Source organism: Paramacrobiotus metropolitanus, unplaced genomic scaffold, assembly GCF_019649055.1.
Source record: "Paramacrobiotus metropolitanus isolate TYO unplaced genomic scaffold, Prichtersi_v1.0 Parri_scaffold0000025, whole genome shotgun sequence".
NCBI classification, from domain to species: domain Eukaryota; kingdom Metazoa; phylum Tardigrada; class Eutardigrada; order Parachela; family Macrobiotidae; genus Paramacrobiotus; species Paramacrobiotus metropolitanus.
Window position 1 is genome coordinate 308,215 of NW_026570245.1, and position 18,338 is coordinate 326,552.

Sequence of the window (18,338 nt, forward strand, 5' to 3'; positions counted from 1 at the left end):
TTTTTAGTGGTTCGTTCACTCGGCTAGCTACAACTCCACTACCCATAGCTATTCTACTTCGTTGTGTAATTTCTAGGGTATTAATTGTTAGCAGTTTAATTACGCCACGAATATTTTCGAACTGACGTATATAGTGCTATGTTATCGGACTTTCATTATCAGATCTTTTGATCGTTATCAGACATCAGGAATTTAAAGCTTTGATAAGCTTAAACCGGCAGCTACGTATCTGTAAAGGTACTAAAACGGAGCATTAGAAAATGATCATATCATAATAATAATAATAAATAATAGTTTTTACACTTTATTTGCAGTGAAGCATCATCGACGGCATTAATGTGAGGAAAATTAGTTACAGTTAGTTACAAACGCGTACGGCACTTGGCTAGTGCTCATAACATTTTTCCCGAGTAATTTTTAGAGCATTCTTTAATTTTGATTGACGACCATAACACCGTAGTCCTTAACGCAGATTAATACATACAGGTTAAATCAACCTGTTGGTGACCGGCATATGTACCTTTCCCATGATTCGGACATAGCGTGAGAAAATAACATTTTATACATTCCTTTCTTGAGCGCTGCATGGTGTCATTCTTATACAGGACTATTATAAGTATTGTCGGTGAAAAATGGCGTTACTATGGAAGATGGTGCAAATGGTTTAAGGTCGCCCTATAATACAGCAGAATTTTTTGCGCTGGTCAATACTTCGCCACTACGAACTATGACCGAATGCCACAATCTGCGAATACGATGGTGGCAGCTCCACCATTTTTCCGTTCTGTATTGTCAGCGTTGAGCACAGCAGCGGCTCCTCCAATTCTGCCATCTCGTATGTGGGCAGCAGACCGCGGCTGAGCTCATCGGAATACTGCGGTGGAAGGGATACTGTGTCTGCTTGCAGGCTATGGGCTCCCGCGTGCGGGATGGGCCGACCGATTCGTGCCTCGGCGTCCTCATGGCCTCCGTGTTCTCTGTTGTGATACTCGATAAAAGACTCTTTATCCGCCAGCACCATGCAGATAAACATGGGACAGTTGAGCAGTAAAATAATGCCGAAGACGATGAAGAGTTCCGCTTCACCTCGCGGAGCATCCCACACCGTCAGGATGCCGGCCACAACGGAATGGATAATCAAGGCCAGAGCGAAGCATATCTACAAGAGCATAAGGATAATGACAATAAAAAAATAAAACTAGTCTACGAGCACTAGTACAGTACAACTTAACAATTCAATATTGCAGTAAAAATTTAAACCATAGAAGTATGGATTATAATAACCATTTAAACCATACGGTTGATACGGTATAATTATAAGTACCTAATTGACTAATTCTACAGTCAATGCAATTGTGCATGTTTTATAAGGAGCAAATTGTATTTTTAAAAGTAGCAAATTGTATCTGTGCAGACTGTATGTATATATACACATGTGCAAAAATATCATGAAACATGGTAATTATTTATTGCAATAAGCTTTTAAAGTTGACGCATAATTTGCCTGTTTAATGTTACAACTAATGCAGCGTTTTGGTGAAAGAATATTATTATACACTTTTTGCAAATGAGCAAAACGCGTCCTACGATGTACAAATTCTCGTACCAAGACCGCCAAGCATCCAGTGTATGCGCGATAGAACAGCAAAGCCCTTTTCTTCAGGCATTTTTCCACGTCGTGGTAACATTCCAAATTAGCCTTGCCACTGGGACACCAGCAAGCCGCAAAGAGACCAACGATACCAGTAATTGCGCACCATCCGCAGGTGAGCAGAGCAGTTACAGCATTATCTAAATCTGTTTGAAAGCCAAAGTATTAACTGTTATTCTAGATGAGCAAACACTTTACTATTATTATTAGTACGCTATTTGTCAACCTTGAGACTGCAGCGTGATTATAATTTAATAAACAAAAACTTTATATGTTTTGGAATGCACCAGAGTGGCTTAAATATAGAATAAAGTAAACATAAGCGTTTATTATTTAACAAAAAATTAAACACCAGTATTACCTCTCCGCAATTTTAACAATCGCATGCAATGATGCAAGTTATGAAAGTAATCATGTCACCATACTCTGAACAATCTCTTCTCAGTCTTCTGTTTACGACTAATTATAAGGTGCACCTATGTATTTTGCTTACCGTGGTGTCGCCGATCACCAGCCATCATCAGCAGCAGCAATCCAAAAATCAGCAATCCTAACCCCGAAGACAGCAGGATGGGTCGCGGTTTGTCGAGCCTTGATATTCGGATTTTCTGAGCATAATAATCATGGAATATACGGGAGAATACGGATGGCGCAGCGGCATTAACGGTTAGCGTTGTCATCCCCTCGTCCACCGAGGAACTACGGGAAATAACGGTTGGCATCGTTGTTAACGCGATTGTCGACCGTAAGTAAAAGTGTATTAATCGGCAAAATTAATAATAACAGAAAATGGTAGTTGTTTGATGAGTTGATCAAAACGGTTTTGGCGCCCGTTGGAACTACAGGCCCGCTTGATTGCGGATTCGGATGTAGGGTTGATTGAGATTAATAGCATTGTCTTGTTGTTCAAGCGAGCTCTACTCTCAGTAGTACTCTGGGTATGCTCTATTTTGTTTTCATATGTACAATATTGTAAAGAAACACATTGCGCTCGTTTTCGTAGAATAACGTACATCCCAGTTAAGGCATATATCGATCGTGTTTTTGCAGTTCTCGTTCGCATCGTGCAGCCGACGTCTGGATGTGGGAGTTGTACGGTAATATTCTGCGCCGCATGCATTGAGCGTTCATAGGGAGTGACTCTTGTGCGCTCATGGTATGACAGTTACTGCACTGGAAGCTGCCGAGAAACCCACAAATTAGCTAGCTGAACCACGATGCTGTGGAGTCAACCGGGTACATGTCATACGATCGATACGTACACACAATCAGTGTGGATTGCATATGCAACTGTAGCGCAATCATTTCCACTATTCCGTAATTTATAAACAGACCGATTATACGTGTGAAGACAAATCTCTATCCGATTAACGGCAACACATTTCGTTAAAGGTCACATATGCAGATTAACGAAGATGCCAGTAAAGTGATGAGCTATCGATTCCTATATGACGTACGTGTGACGAATTAATGCGATTGTGAATATTTACTGATATTTTTTTCAATTACTGATGGCATTAAAGGTCACAGATCTTAAGGCTTCATTAGCTTAGATCCAGTACATGCTACTGATGCTCGTGAAAAACAATACTATATATGCAAACAGAGAAAATTCTGCTACGAATTCAAGTATTGTTCTGACTCCTGAGTATTACAAGAACGCTAACTGCACGCCGGTCCTAGGCTTGTTGGATGCTGTTAACCATTTCCTGCTTATCATTGTCGCTGAACCTACAGTTAGGGTGGCTGATGTACTGGACCAGCTGCTCTTTGGTGGTCACATTAGCGCGGGATAGAGCCGCCAAGTACTGTTTCATGGGTTCCTTAAAGGCACATCCGCGGCTCGCACAATCCGTTTGCTTCCATTCTCCTAAGCCGTTACACGTAATGGTTCCGTCATATCGCCAACGCCATCGGTAAAAACCGGCTGTTCGACTGTAACTGCAAGGATATCCGAATGCGTTCCAGCTCTTCTTATCGGATAGCAACTCCTTGACACCAGGATATGCAACATCTTTTAGGAATTTGAAGAACGTTATCGTATCCTGCGTATCTGTGAATGGAAATCGTTAAAACATTTTTTCAGTAAAATTCAGTTCTGTGTACAGTTGTACTCTGTAGTTCCTGTAAAACAGGTTTCCGACAACAGCAACGAAATGAAACCGAGTATAACAGATACGTCCACCATCTTATTGTATCTTGGCTATTTACCCATTTTCCGAATTGGTTTTCTCCTGGCTGGATAAGTATTCGCCAACAAATCCTGCTCATGGTCTGACATTCTGGCGATTCCTATTTATAGTATTTTAATTAACCGCAACAAGGAAATAAAAAAATTATTGTTATGTTGCCTCGTGGTTCGAGTGTAGCTTTCGCTTATCCTTTAAATTCACAGAGCAAATGTTTTATATGTTTACTCCTGATATAATTCAAGCCAAAGATATGATTTCATTAAGTCAGCTAAAGAAATGAAAGAAATGACAATTGGTAGCAGATGGTGTTACGTACCATTAATGTTCGCACGTGCACAAAGATTAACACCATAGATATGAAGAAGCGCTTACGCAAAGAGATATTATTAAGAAGCGAATCTAATCAAGATACGAGATATGAAGAAGAAGATATGAAGAAGCAAATCTTTACGATTAGACATGGCTGATAAGGATAACCTATCGCTTTCATTCGGAATTTGGATATACAGTAAAAGGGCAGAGTGAGTCAAACGGAAATTGTCTGAAATAATATGCGCGCAATATTGCATGAAAGGTCGCTGCAGATTATGCCGATAGGAAAGTATAAGCCAACAAATACAACAACGCTGAGTACAACTGTACAACCATAACACTGTCGGTTGTTTGTAGCGTGAGATCGTTGTATTTGTACTAATGTTGAGGGAGTTGATTTTTCTTGTCATTCGCGCCATTAAAAGTATTTCTGTTGTTGTTCTCGGCAAATGTGATTAGTTAACGGCACTCTCAGTATTGAGTACGAGTAGGTTGTAGATATTCATATCTGTACATGCCTGTTCTTTCCTGTCGCTTGTTTGCGCACGACATGAACGAATTCGAAGCGATTGTTATACGACAAAAGGTCACGAACATTTTCGTGGATTGTAATTTGTAGGAATCATTCAGACCGTCATACTGTATTTTAATACACAAATTTAAATCATCGAAATAACATACGGTATTTATTCTACTCAAAGCCTGCGCAGAGTAGGACATAAAATGATTTTCTAGACTAAAATTGCAAACCTATCGCTGATTGTTTGCATACGGAACGAACATTTCCAGCGCTATTCGTCTAGCCTGACCTTTTGTACAAAAAAGTTCACACGCTCAGTATCGTCGCTATACTATACAGCAGCAGCATTGGTTAATTTTAACTAGGCCTGGTTAATGCTGTTGATCATTTCCTGCTTATCGCTGGCGCTGAACTTGCAGTCACACTGCTGGATGTACTGGATCAACTGGTCCTTGGTGGCCACGTTGGCACGGGCCAGCGCCGTCAGGTACTGTTTCATGGGTTCCTTAAAGGCACATCCGCGGCTCTTGCATTTGTCCTTCTTCCACTTTCCCAAGCCTTTACAAGAGATGGTTCCTTCGTATCTCCAATGCCACTTGTAAAACCCGCCTTTACGACGGTAGTTGCAAGCGATTCCAAAAGTCTCCCAACTTTTGTTTTCGCCTAACAGCTCCTGGAGACCGGGATACACGACGTTTTGCAGGAATTGTCCAAACTGGATCAGCCCAGCAGTATCCTGGGCGTCTGCTGATTGGAATCGCGTGGAAATCGCAAACAACAGACCGCTGAGCAGGCAAAGATACAGGCTGTAACGATTCATGGTCAGTTGACAATGCACAACAGCGCGTACAGTATTCAGTATAGTGTAACAAATACGTATTAAGCGGTTACTTATTTTGGCAAGCTGACTGCAGCTGCCTTTTTATACGGGTTTCGGCAGTTCGGCACAAAATATTTTAATCGTCGAATATCGAAGCCATCCATAAAATATAAATTGCGTCACAAAACTCTTAGAAATCCCGTTTATCGCGAGGTGTGATGTTGTTGGTTAAGGAAAATGTCAACACCGGGAAAACAATTTCATATGTTGTCCTATGACGTATAAACTCATTGAACTGTAAAGCTATTTCTGAGCTGCTTTTGTTTAGCAGCCGCAAAAATAAATGAAACAGGCAGAAAACGTGGACAAAATTATTTACGAGCCGCTTTGTCTTTTTCTGTTCAGATAAACACTAATTATTTATTCACGTTTGCCCATATTGGTAAATTCCGTTACCTGTACTACTAATACCCAGCTGATACAATTATTGCAATCAGTTATTGTTACCGATCGGTATTCCAAATAGAACGATAGGTGCGATAATTTTTGTTCATGGTGTTTTTCCGGAAATTTCAGCAAAGTAAACACGGATGCAGTAGTTAAATTTCCGTCCGCCAATGTATAGAGCGCTGCGCAGTAAGGTTTCCCGAATTTCCAGAACAACTACTTTATTGCCCATGAAATTTCCGCTGTTACTACGTCTGTTTACGCGTGTTGCGTATCACAAGACACAAACCCACCGTATGTAAGATCATGCGATATTATAAGTAGGTCTAAGTTCTAACAGTTACTTATATTCTAATGTTAATTACATTGTAATTTATAATCACCTACTTTTAGAATAATGTTATACGTAATAGGCTTGTAATCATCTAATGCAATCATACGAAAAAATACTCGCAAATTTATGCACATTAATTACGCACTAATACAGTATTATGCCTAAAAACACTGATTTTTAATACATAGTCTGAGTTTTGTCTGACGGATGCTACTCCTTATATAAATGTAGTACAAAACTGATAGGTAATTTAAGGAAGTTTACGCAAATCTCATTGCAGTTCTTATTTGGCTGTGTTGAGGAATGAGGGACAAAGTGCACACCGGCCGTGGACATTAAAATTAGTCAACCGTTTATCTGTAAACAATGTTATGTACTGTTATCGATACAATATACAAAATTAAGAATTATGAAGCGGAAATGATTAGGGGCAAGTGTCCAGCAACTGACCGAACCGCATGATTCTGGTGCATAAACACAATAGAAGTATCCTCACATTATCTGGTGGATGGTTCAGAAAACAACTGCAGGGTCATCAGAGGTTAACCCTGGTTAATGCTGCTAATCATCTCTTGCTTATCGCCCTCGTTGAAACCGCAGTCGCAACTCTGGATGTGCTGGATAAGCTGTTCCTTGGTGGCCACACCTCGTCCCGCCAGGGCGCGCAGATAGTCCTTCATGGGCTCCTTAAAGGCACAACCCCGGCTCTTACACGCGCTCTTCCGCCATTCACCCAGTCCACTGCAGTTGATCGTTCCGTCGTACTTCCACTGAAAACGATGGAAACCAGCTTCGCGGCGATACGTACAGGGAATCCCGAATGCTTCCCAGGCTTTGTGTTCGCTCAGCAGCTCGCGCAGTCCCGGATAAGCAACGTCTTTGAGGAATTTACCAAACTGAATTAATCCACTGGCCGTGTCTACTTGAGCGTCGGTTGGGAGTGATAGTGACAAAACTGATAAAAGCACCACACTAAGACAACAAATCTGTACTTTCGTCATTTTAACTTGGTAACGATAATGTTAGGTCGACTTATTAGAACGTTTACTTCTTAATTAAACAAATAAAGTGGAAAGGCAATTATATAAGTGCAGAGCTAGTTCTGATGGCGCTGTTTAAGTTTGACTATGAGAAAATGTTTATAGTTGCACGGCTTATATACGAGTGCGTTCAAGGAAGTATGTGTTCTGATTTTATAATTCGATGCAAGTTCATTCACTTTAATGTACGTAGTACTATTTTATGCAGGAGTAGGTCGGGTATTTTTGCATAGAAACCTGAATTGACGAAAGGATAGGTTTCTGAAAATAGTGCCAGTGATTTTCACTGAACATTTTCATAACGTGCGTCATCTGCTGGGAAAGCGGCTGTATTATGCGAAACAATTACAGACCTTGGCCTCGAAAACGGAACCGAAGTTATAATGCCGCCTGATAGAGTGATAGTCATCAGCTAAACAGCAATAGTAAATGCCGACTGTATTGTCGTTTACAATCCATTTGTGACTTTTGTGGGTACAGATGAACCAGTGTGCATAAGCAATAGACTGCAACATAAAATTAATGATAATCTATATGCATTTTGTATTTATTTTATAAAAAATTTACGCTTTTTACCGAGCAAACAGTTAAAGACTAACTGTCGTGCACGTCATCGGTACTCTGATTGTCAAAATTACTTTACTCTCACTGTTTTTAAACTTTGGACGCTAAATTGTGAACGTTGTTTACGCTTACTTAACTGAGCATGTTTCCGCTACACGAAAACAACAGGATAACAGATACGAGTACATAACACAACTCATAATACTATAAAGTCCTACTCGAGTAGCTTATGGCAGCTGGTGTCGTACAACACAAAACATAGCTGGTAGCGGGTCATTCAGTAGCAACCCATCAGTTGATTTTTAGTTATATCCCCAAAAACTACCCTAGAATTTACTTTATTTGATTATGCCTGAGTTAATCTGTTTTGTTAGAGGACATAAAAATGTGATAGAAAAGTTTCTTTGGGAAACGATTATATTGTACAAAACTTGTAGAATAGACGGTCCTGGAGTAATTATTGACCGGCATAGTCCTGGATTTCCCCTCCACTTTATCATTGGTAGACCGATCTTACTGCGCGATCGGTGCGACCCAACGGACGCATAGGAAGGTAAAGCGTCGTATGGTAACGTATGTACGGGCGCAGCTGCCAACTGACGCATAGGAAGGTAAAGCGTCGTATGGTAACGTATGTACGGGCGCAGCTTCCAACTGACGCATAGGAAAGTAAAGCGTCGTATGGTAACGTATGTACGGGCGCAGCTGGAACGTATGAGTATGAAAGCAGTAGAGCATAACATGCAGCGTAAAGCAGTGCCTGGAAACAGGTTAAGCAAACGACGAAATGTAAAATACCAAAAAATCTTTAACTCGAGGTTTGATCATCCTCGTACTGGTCCTAACCGGGCCGCAAATAATAAAAGAAAGGAAATCGGATGGGATGGGATGGGTTTTGTCAATCTGTGGAAATCCAAAGCACTGGACCATGCGATAATAAATTCTGATGCATATCACCAAATACAATGCCGACCGCTTCAAAGGTAGGTTACGGACACTCGCAGCAAGTTTATACTCTATAATGAATTCATACAAATATTACAAAATTATAAAAATTTCTACCGCCAAATCTTGTTATCAGCAGAATTTACTGACTTCACAAAAAAAAACCTTCACAACCCAATTTACTGACTTCACAATAAAAACCCTTAAGTAAGTACTTTTCACAATAAAAAGCTGGAGCGTTCATTCTTTCGTATTTGAAAAGTGGAATTCGTATACCGTGGCTTTCGTAGGGCGGAAGCTAGGCAATCGCACAAGTAATTCAATGAGGATCAAGAAGTGATAAACCATCTTCGATATGATAATTATGTAATAAAATTATATATATAATTACTTATTGTTTCACAAGAAACGTTTTTGCTTGCAACTAAACGGAACGTTGGATTATCAGGGAAAAAGATCGACAATTGTTTTCGACTGCTGCTTTATCCTTTCCGGCCGGCCGGCCGAACACAACACTTCCTAGATAGTAGATAGAAACATACAATCACATAATAATACGAGTACCCGTACTTCCTACCCAGTAGGTACGTACTTAATTCTGTATTATGCTCAACAGAAGATGTGAATGTGCCACCAGAGCGACAAGGTATCGTGTCTCATCACATTTGTTTAATGCCGAAAGATATCAGCTTGGAATGTGATCATGTCATTCTGAAAAGTTCACTTTTATTCATCATAAACCGGTACAGTTTGGCCGTGAACAAGCGAACGGATGCGTTACAGCCCAGGTATCAGTTGCATCGATTAATTATTCCTTCCTGAATGGATGCACTCCATCCCCAATCATACCGCCAGGGCCGCTCATATCATATCACGCCGATCGACAGTCTGGCTTCACTGTTAGTGCGCTCCAGATTAACATTTTCCTCGCCTGCACGGACAAATTTATTAGTATCAGTGAATGGTGACCTTTACATTTTCATAGACTGCAATGGGCTAGAGCGACAGATAGAATAATTATCTCCAAGAAATCTCTATCGTACAGGATGAAATCAGTGTTTTCTTATTGTCCGACCGTGGCGCTGCTGGCCAAGGTCGCTTGGTTGCGGCTACTGTGTTGGTGTTTGTGGATGCGGGTGACAGAGGCATGGGTGCCGTTCAGTGATCCGGCGGCCGGGATGATGACCGGTGCCAATCCCTACGGCGGGCATCCTTTCGCTGATCCCGGCGCGGGGGCCGCCGGGCCTGGGGAGTTCGGTTTGGCCGGTGCAGCGAGCAATCCGTTTGGGAATTTTCTCCCGAATTACAATGCGTATCGCGGCGGGTCCAGCGGTGCTATTGGTTCGATGTAAGGTTGTATTAGCATTCCATTTGGAAATTCGCCAAACTGTATCTCTAGTATACGTCATTATAAGTTCAAGCTTTGTACGAAGACATCCAAGCGGCCTTTCAATTTAAATTGTTGTTACGCAGCATGAAACTTTGTTTAAGTTAATTCTTTTATAAATAGCGTTTTATTGTACCTTGCGGTATTAAAACAGTTATACACGGGCAGATCATTTTGAGATAAAAGTTATATAAGTGGATACCATGTTGTAGATGTTATTGTGATGTGCGTATAAACAAGATGGGCGCTCCCGGTGAACTCCTATTCAAACTGCACTATCCCACGATTAACGGTCAAAATTGCCAGGCAGCCATTCAGCAGTGCAATAACGCCTGCCGATCACAGGCGCAGCGCCAATTGACCGGCAATGTTTTATTTGAGGAAGGTGGGCTGGAAAACGTAGTGCCGGAAAAAGAGGTTTCCGTTGGCACTGTTTTATGCAAAGAGTAAGTGGTTTTTTCGGCATCACCTACTCCTGACAGTGCGTAATGCGTATATTATACGTAGTGTGTATTTGTAAAACTAATACAGGAGGGAATATAGATAGTGCCAGAGGAGATAAAATTCGATAGAAACAGTATTGGTCTATAGGCATAACAAGGTCATCGCCCCGCCCGGCGTCATCGCCTCCGTCTTCGCCAAACCGGACGCTTGCGGGCGGGCCACCGCCATGTATGACTTGACGGGCGAAGAAACCCGTCTGTGCTGCACCCACATTGCTCATCCCTACATCCGCACCGAGCATATCCTGGTCTTCAGTCCCGAATGTATAGCCGGTGCGGCAGCGCCGGCTGCAGCCACCACCGCCGCGCCGGCTGCCAATGCCGCCGCCGGCGGGGCCAACGGCGCAGTCCAAGCCAACCCCATGATGAACAGCGGCGGGATGGGCGTGCCGGCGCAAGCTCCTGAACCGGTGCCGTACAACCAGGCACCATCAATGGCCATGCAGCTGCCACACTTCCGGCACTATGCGCATGCGGCGGCAGCCGCGGCCGTCGATCCTATGAACGCCATGATGCTCAACGCGGCTTTTGGCTAAATATATAAATAGTAGTTTGTTACAAAATACTGTACACTAGCCGATGTTCACTCTTTTTGTAATATTTACTTTGGCACACACTAATTGATAATGTGTATAACTGACTGGGATTATCTTTCTTTGTTAGCTGTAGACATCAGAATAAAAGAACGAAATAAGTTTCAATCTCCAACATTCAAATTAGGTTTTCGATAGATACCAGCTACTCGTAGACCTCCATTAAACAGACATACGATGGTAGTATTAAATTTTATTAGTGCTTCGTATGTGCTATCAATTAAATTAAATATTCATACGCTTACTGTACTTATTCGATCTGTTCTGTAATAAACATTTTATTTGCGATATTTCACTCTCGACTGGATATAAGGTTAGTTTGAACTCTGAAAAAACTGAATTCCTGGATCACCCGTGGTTTTTGTATAGATACATACAATAATTTCCTCTGTAACAGTACGCCTGTAAGCGAAAAGAGTTTGGTAGAACGATATTCATTGGTGGTGGATTCGAACTGTGTGTAATAACAAAATTTTATTCTAGCCATGCTCTATCGCAGTCTTTACAATCTATTCACTATCACAATGTGCGAAATGAGATTTGAGAACGAATTGCAACTGTCCAAAACCAGAACCACTGCGCTACCCTGCTCGAAGGCCCCCCAAAAAGCTGGGCCGTAATCGCTGCTTGGCCCTTTGTCGCAAATCGCTCGACGGTGGAGATGTCCCAGCAGAGCTTAGAACGACAGTGCAGTCTACACGGTCGGGATATACCTGTAATAAAAACGCAGTGTATTCTTCTCCAAAATAATGAGAATGCTGACGTATATTTACAGAATTTCAAAATGAATTATTTTAGCTGCAGAAATGCGAGATGCTACCCCGTATGTTTCAAAATTATCCCTAATTTGAAAGTGTTCGCATTACCAGGGAAAAGTAGCCTCTTCGACGCTCGTGGCAAAAAGCAGAGCGATCTTCAATAACAACAACCGGCGACGTAAGTGCAACGCCGGTATTGAATTTCCACGCGTTGACCTTTACGGCATCACGCACCGCTGTTCCGTACACGTACTGCGTATTCCGTGATGCAGCGGCATGTGCATCCCCGTTGCAGCCGGTTTCCACAGGTAAGGTGGGTTCTCCGTCGAGGATCTAAAAAAAATGTAGCCGGTATATGCGTGCAGCCATTTATAGAAAAAAAAGCAAACATGCAAAAAGGCTACTTCGACATCGGCGCAGCGCTGCGCTTACCATTAGCTATGTGACCATTCCATTCCATTGCGCTTACCATTCTAAAGCACTTTTGGATTTCGACGCTTCCCAGGTATGAGCGTATGAGCGCACTATGTATGAGATACCTACCATGTCTTATTATACGAGTAACTGACTTGTGACGTGAGTTGTCTGATACGCAACTCTTGGTATCAGTTTTTTTATCGCTGGTTGCAAAGATAAATTTGTTGAGGGGAGGTACTCTGGATATCTGTGCGACTCATGCAGTGCGAGTACTGTATGCCAATAAAGCACAAAGAAGAAAAGTTTCTGCGTATATCAGTTAATATCAAAGGCATTTATCCCACGATTTAATTCAGGAGCATAGAAATTAATACAAAAGCTCTATAGGTAGTACAATACAATATTATGCTTCACGGCTGATGTTAACAGTTTGCTGTAACTAAAGCAAAAAAATAGTTTGTAAAAATTGTACATAAGAGCGACAAAATAATAATAACAACAGCATTCGATTCTGTAGTTTATATTGTCTTAAAATATTCTTTGGTATAACTCGATTAGCTCGACTCGCAGTTTTTTTGTTCATTGGCTGGGTAACGCATAAGGAAGACATTTTTACCAGACTGGTAGTGTATCTGTATACCGTACCTGTCTCAGCTACTGCAGTAATTTTTTTACGCATTACAGTTTACAGATATGAGATACTTATGGAACCCGTTATATATATATATAGATACATTATTTAGATTGATTGTTCCCAGTAATGGGTCGGCTAAAGCCAAAATATGGCTACACATGCATGAATTCTAGGCCTACGGATTAGAGTAGAACCGAACAAGCACAGCTCCTCTACTGTTGCACTCGTATTATCTGCACAAATTTACTACTCCACGACGGGATTTGTAAATGTTACATATAGTATAAAAAATATTTTAAGAGTAGATAAAGATGCGAGACTCACGAGAATTTCGCGGCCGTGAAATACTCCGGTTGTGAGACAGTTCCGGAATCCCAAATGCTGAACAAATATCCAGAGATTCCGCCGCGGAGCATAGACCGATAAGTGACCAGTGATCAGTGGCATCGTATACGAATTCGCTGGTGGCGATTTCCTTTTGCCGTACTAAGAGCACGGCTTCCGGCAGTAGCCAGTCGGTCAGTGTGGTGCGCTTGTACGGTCGTTCCTGGCCAGGATACCAGTACGGGCTACAGAAGTACGCTGCTCTTATAAAAAAATTCCCGGACGAGTAGTTATAATTACAGAAGCATAGTAATTTTGCGGATGAATCAGTTTATATCTATGTATGCAAATGATGGCCAATATGCGCCGCGTACCGACTGTACAATATTGACTACAACTTATATATGACACAGCATACATGTACATGAACTCATGAATTCCATAACAAAGTTTGCTTAAATCAAGAAATGAGAAACTCGGATTAAAAGGAGAAGGTATAATTTATGTCCTAGATAGTTTACTTACAAAAGTACATAGTCATAAAAAACATTGCTGAGAACCCATCCTCCGACAATACTGCCAACAATGTGCATTATTACAACGCGCACGCGCACCATGATTTTACTGACTGTTATTACCCGATGTGATCGTAAATAGACCTTCCCAGATATTTATATGCATATTAAATGTAGAGGTTCATGCTGAATGTGCAGTATGATCTTGTCGGCACGGTGACGGCACCTACTAAAGTAATATTGAAAATCTTGGCGCAGCCTGCAGCGGCACAGGTGTCTACAGTCAATTTTAATACTTCACACTTGTTCACAACCTCAGACTCGTAGGTGCTACTCTAGGATAATTATGTTGTTTTACGAAAAGGCGGCACTGATCGATACCACTCACCGTCAGCTGCAGGAAAATTTCCACGTTTATCCATTCGATAGCATCCACGGACAGAGTAAAACCAAGATGACAACAAATTCCAAATGACACAGAAATCTGCACAGCAGATAAAACAACAAACGAAAACTTTCTATAGGGTATAATACTTAAGGCGAATTATGCTTTGTAAATTATTTGCCAACTGTCTACTTATTTAAGTTATTTTCGGCATTTGTACTGTACAATGACCATTACTGTATAGTGTGCGTACTCGTATTATGCCTCGGTCATACTTCGTGTTCTAACGAAAATTGTAGAACTTTTTGCTTAGCACAGGATCTAACGAATTTGTTTTAAGTGTTTTAGAGTCGTATATCATTCTTACTGAGTTTTGGTAGAAGCGAAATAATTACTAATATCGTTATCCTTTTTTCGTATAATTGTAACTATTTACGATCATCAACGAGCTACGGTATACATTTTTCATTGAGAAATAATAAAAAAATTTCACCGCGGAAGCCATACATATATGATATAGTATTGTTGTGTCAGAAATTATAGGGTATATATAGATATTTACTGCGAATGGTAAGTAACGCTTTTGAACAAATTAGAAAAGATTAAATATATGTAATAAGCCTTGCCAGTCTGACAAGTTAAAACAAATCTGCGCACGTGCATGAACGGCAAGAACTAAAAGACCAAGCGCATGGGTACAAAATGCAAAACTTTATTCCGGAATACAATATCATGATGAATTTCGACCGAGTTCTATCAAAATAAGAGCTTATCTCATATTTCCGAATCCGGGGAAATTCGAAGAAAAACGACAAAATATAAAGGGAGATTTTAAAAACTGTAAGGCATACATGTTAAACCGGTAAAAATAATCACACTATGAACTCGAAAAGATTCAGAACAGTAACAGGCACAGGACATCAATCGCAAAATTACGAACAGAGATCCACCTCACTGAAATACTGCAGGGGTCGAATTACACACTTGTGCAATGCTCTGACCGGTCTTCTTTCGTAATTCAAATAACAGCGGCGCACATAATAATTATTCAATTCCAGTAGGCATGTCAGCAGTCAGATGAATTTGCAAATACAACGAAAAATCATCAGGGTTGACGTATCCATTTGTCGGATCCAGCAAATCCTGGAAAACCAGTTTCAAACAATGTGCAATGCAGGATCGTATTCACATAAAAACAATTACCTCCAGTGCCATAAAACGTGATATTCCGCATTGATTGTCATCCTGGCAGAACAGATGGAATACCGCTACAACAGTTTAAAACGTTCAACACACAATACCAGATATTTTTAGCTATGATAACTGTGCAATATAGCGAACACACATACGTTCCTCAATCGGTGCAATTTCCGTTTTCCATGGGAATAGGTACAACTCGCCAGCTGCCTCACAGTTCCAATCCCCGGATTCAGGACAGCCATCGCAATGCAGGTAGAAGCCCAGGGCAGGAATTCCATCGGCGTCAGTCCACTTAGTTACCGCGATGCGCCTGCAAATCGGATACGTATGTATGGTTTAACGTCAGCCTTCCAACAACGGCGATCCCCTCACCACAGCAGCTTCCGGACTGTTATGGGATCACTAAACGTCAGCGTCTCCTCGAGTTCTCTCAAATCCGGGATCGTATAATTTATGGTACCTTCAGCGCGCACGTCTAGAAAAAAGAAATGCCAATATCACGGGCTACCATTTTCAGTTGACGCCAGTAGCACGCTCACTTTGTCGGGTATCCGTAGGGAACGGCAGCTGTGGCTTCTGCTTAGCGTGCTGGTAATGTAAGATGTTCCATCCTTCCGATCGCAGCAACAAACCGCTCTGAAGACATTTCAAAGATAACTGAGCTTAAGGTTTCAGCTGATCTAACGGCTGTTTTTAGCTTATCGGCTGTGGCAAACCAAGGGCTGATTAAATCGTCACATAACGCAGGTAGAAAATGGATTGTAAATTAACGTGAAGACGCCGCACCTTGACTGGTCCATCAAGCAGCTTAGCAGCGGTCAAGAGCGGGAAACGAATTAGAAACCGCGTCGCGCCCAGTACTTCACGGCGATTGGCGGCGGAAGCCTTCATGTTCCGCTGCTTGCACATGCTGAAAGCCCACCTGTTAAAAAAACCTGGCAGCAGTCCCAAATATCACACCTTATAACAGAGGTGTACCTGTTAACCGCCGCGAAAATGGTCTCTTCGTTGGCGGTCAGCGAATCCCGCTGCAGAATCAGGTCTAACGCCTCCTGTCCAATCGCGCAGAACTGCTCCGATTGCCAGACCATTTCCGCGGACTCATCAATCAGGCATAAGCATTCCTCCAAGATGCTCGGCGCAATAACAGCATAGTAAACCGCCTACACACAACACACCTCTTAATAAATAATATCTACTCGATGGCAGACCCAGGCAGCAACAGTCCCCAGGAAAACCTACATTATCCAAGATGTCCAGGCAGTTGCCGATACTGAGCTCGGTCAGGACAAAGTCAGTGCAGATGTCCATCAACAGTGGCAAATCATACTTGTCCGCGCAGGCCAGCGTGTGGAAGGCATTGTCCTGAGTTAAGCCGTCCACGGCATCGGTATAGATATAACTGAAAAAATTTATCCATTGTCACCTACAGTATACCGCGTAGAATCGGCTGCCGTGAGTGTGGATAGCAATATTCGGGAAATAATATTTATTTTTGTTTTCGGTCAGCTAACTCAGCTTATACTGCTTATTTTATCTTATCTTCATAATTTATTTCACTTAAATTAATAAATTGTACGAATCGAAATTAAAATGAAGTAGATAGGGAACGAGACATACCAGAGCATATTAGCGAAAGCCTCCGGAAGAATTTCAGGAATGTCGATGTGAGCTGCGCGGTTCTGTGGCCCACTGCCATAAAACATGGTGTGGAACACCGCGCTTCGTACACTCAGAAGGAGCCTGCACGACATAATTGACGATCAACAAGGAATGAATGCAGCGGATGCGATGGTGCAGAGTGGCAGGTATAACACTGAGAACCCACCTGTGAGCGAGAAAGATCGTCACGGCGCCATAGTCGCGTCCCACCGCGAACTGAACATCGCTCATTTCGCCACTGACAAACAAATGTCGCATACCCTCACCCATGGTCGTGATCCGGCCCGGATATGGTGTGAAATTTCGCGACATGACTGCAGTTGTACACCGCAAAACGGTATTAAAGTAAGAAGTACTAAAAATATACTGGAAAAAAAGAAAAATCGAAATCGTAACTTTTCTCGATTTCCGGGTTCCTGTTTTCCGTGCCCGTGGTCCAAACGTTAGTACTGAGTCCCCCAGTGGCGGTGGACGCTGTCGACACGACTGTAATAATGATAAAATAATGTTTTGTACGGTACCAATACCTAGTGATGGAAAAACTAAAATTAGCCGACTAATTAGTCGGTTAACGTCGGTTAACCTGGCTAAAACTAAAACAATGTTAGTAGGTAGCATTAGTCGAACTTTGTTGACTAAAGCCGAGTCAATTTTAGCTACTAAGAAGTTAACAGTTAACCAATTTTATTCTTTTTTCCCCAATGAAACTGGCAAAATTACCGTATATCACTCAAGCACGGAACTGACAGAACTGTATATAATCTCAGGCGTTCTCGCAGCTATCATCAGCAACAAGCGTTATGCGTATGCTTGACAGTACATTCTGCCTAACGTTACCGTTACAATCAACCTTACGGCCGTTTTACTGTCTCGAACATTACCATAACATTAACGGGTAATTTAACGGGTTAAATGCGCGAAATTCGTAATTGTGACTTGATTGACTTGACTTCAGACTTTAGCTCTAGCTTGTCTTACGGATGGTTCATAAATGCCGATACTGGTAAGTCGTGCTCTGACCGTATGAAAATAAAATCAAATGAAAAAATTTTAATTATTTATAAAATTAGTTTCATTAACTTTGGTTAACCAATACAAACCACTTTTAGTCACTAAAAGTGAAAATTTAGGCTAA

General features: G+C 41.6%; 3 protein-coding genes and 1 long non-coding RNA gene across 5 annotated transcripts; 1 reads left to right on the forward strand and 3 right to left on the reverse strand.

Annotated features, from left to right (window-relative positions):
* Positions 1–350: 350 nt before the first annotated feature.
* LOC129587565 (uncharacterized) lies at positions 351–3,310 on the reverse strand. The gene is made up of 4 exons (XM_055481367.1): positions 2,665–3,310; positions 2,145–2,350; positions 1,607–1,797; positions 351–1,159 (listed from the first exon to the last, which is right to left on the reverse strand). Exons 1-4 carry the CDS (start codon positions 2,769–2,771, stop codon positions 719–721), a joined length of 945 nt encoding a protein of 314 aa, XP_055337342.1. The 5' UTR covers positions 2,772–3,310; the 3' UTR covers positions 351–718.
* A 5,424-nt stretch (positions 3,311–8,734) lies between these two features.
* Positions 8,735–11,392, forward strand: LOC129587585 (uncharacterized). 2 transcript variants are annotated; one of them, XM_055481393.1, is made up of 5 exons: positions 8,735–8,863; positions 9,442–9,471; positions 9,575–10,173; positions 10,425–10,658; positions 10,804–11,392. In XM_055481393.1, exons 3-5 carry the CDS (start codon positions 9,872–9,874, stop codon positions 11,249–11,251), a joined length of 984 nt encoding a protein of 327 aa, XP_055337368.1. In that variant the 5' UTR covers positions 8,735–8,863; positions 9,442–9,471; positions 9,575–9,871; the 3' UTR covers positions 11,252–11,392. The 2 variants fall into 2 exon arrangements, with proteins under 2 accessions (XP_055337368.1, XP_055337369.1); XM_055481394.1 differs by having other exon boundaries at positions 9,442–10,173.
* A 169-nt stretch (positions 11,393–11,561) lies between these two features.
* Positions 11,562–14,147, reverse strand: LOC129587591 (uncharacterized). The gene is made up of 4 exons (XR_008690381.1): positions 13,967–14,147; positions 13,442–13,686; positions 12,175–12,399; positions 11,562–12,021 (listed from the first exon to the last, which is right to left on the reverse strand). It is a non-coding gene; the product is annotated as an uncharacterized LOC129587591 (long non-coding RNA).
* Positions 14,148–15,020: 873 nt separating this feature from the next.
* Positions 15,021–17,632, reverse strand: LOC129587571 (BTB/POZ domain-containing protein 6-like). Its single transcript, XM_055481373.1, has 10 exons — positions 17,370–17,632; positions 17,162–17,284; positions 16,784–16,943; positions 16,520–16,704; positions 16,328–16,463; positions 16,081–16,177; positions 15,914–16,016; positions 15,691–15,851; positions 15,545–15,609; positions 15,021–15,484 (listed from the first exon to the last, which is right to left on the reverse strand). Exons 1-10 carry the CDS (start codon positions 17,513–17,515, stop codon positions 15,386–15,388), a joined length of 1,275 nt encoding a protein of 424 aa, XP_055337348.1. The 5' UTR covers positions 17,516–17,632; the 3' UTR covers positions 15,021–15,385.
* Between the last annotated feature and the right edge of the window lie 706 nt (positions 17,633–18,338).

Excerpts from the sequence above, each read along its gene's own strand:
- LOC129587565 (XM_055481367.1), bottom strand. The coding sequence starts at position 2,771 with ATGCATGCGGCGCAGAATATTACCGTACAACTCCCACATCCAGACGTC. Across the intron at positions 2,351-2,664 it reads ATATATGCCTTAACTGGGAT|TTCCTCGGTGGACGAGGGGA; the intron begins GTACGTTATTCT and ends TATTTCCCGTAG. Across the intron at positions 1,160-1,606 it reads CTGGATGCTTGGCGGTCTTG|ATATGCTTCGCTCTGGCCTT; the intron begins GTACGAGAATTT and ends ATGCTCTTGTAG.
- LOC129587571 (XM_055481373.1), bottom strand. The coding sequence starts at position 17,515 with ATGTCGCGAAATTTCACACCATATCCGGGCCGGATCACGACCATGGGT. Across the intron at positions 16,178-16,327 it reads TGCTTGATGGACCAGTCAAG|AGCGGTTTGTTGCTGCGATC; the intron begins GTGCGGCGTCTT and ends AAATGTCTTCAG. Across the intron at positions 16,017-16,080 it reads CCCTACGGATACCCGACAAA|ACGTGCGCGCTGAAGGTACC; the intron begins GTGAGCGTGCTA and ends TCTTTTTTCTAG.
- LOC129587585 (XM_055481394.1), top strand. The coding sequence starts at position 9,872 with ATGAAATCAGTGTTTTCTTATTGTCCGACCGTGGCGCTGCTGGCCAAG. Across the intron at positions 10,174-10,424 it reads AGCGGTGCTATTGGTTCGAT|ATGTTATTGTGATGTGCGTA; the intron begins GTAAGGTTGTAT and ends ACCATGTTGTAG. Across the intron at positions 10,659-10,803 it reads GGCACTGTTTTATGCAAAGA|GCATAACAAGGTCATCGCCC; the intron begins GTAAGTGGTTTT and ends ATTGGTCTATAG.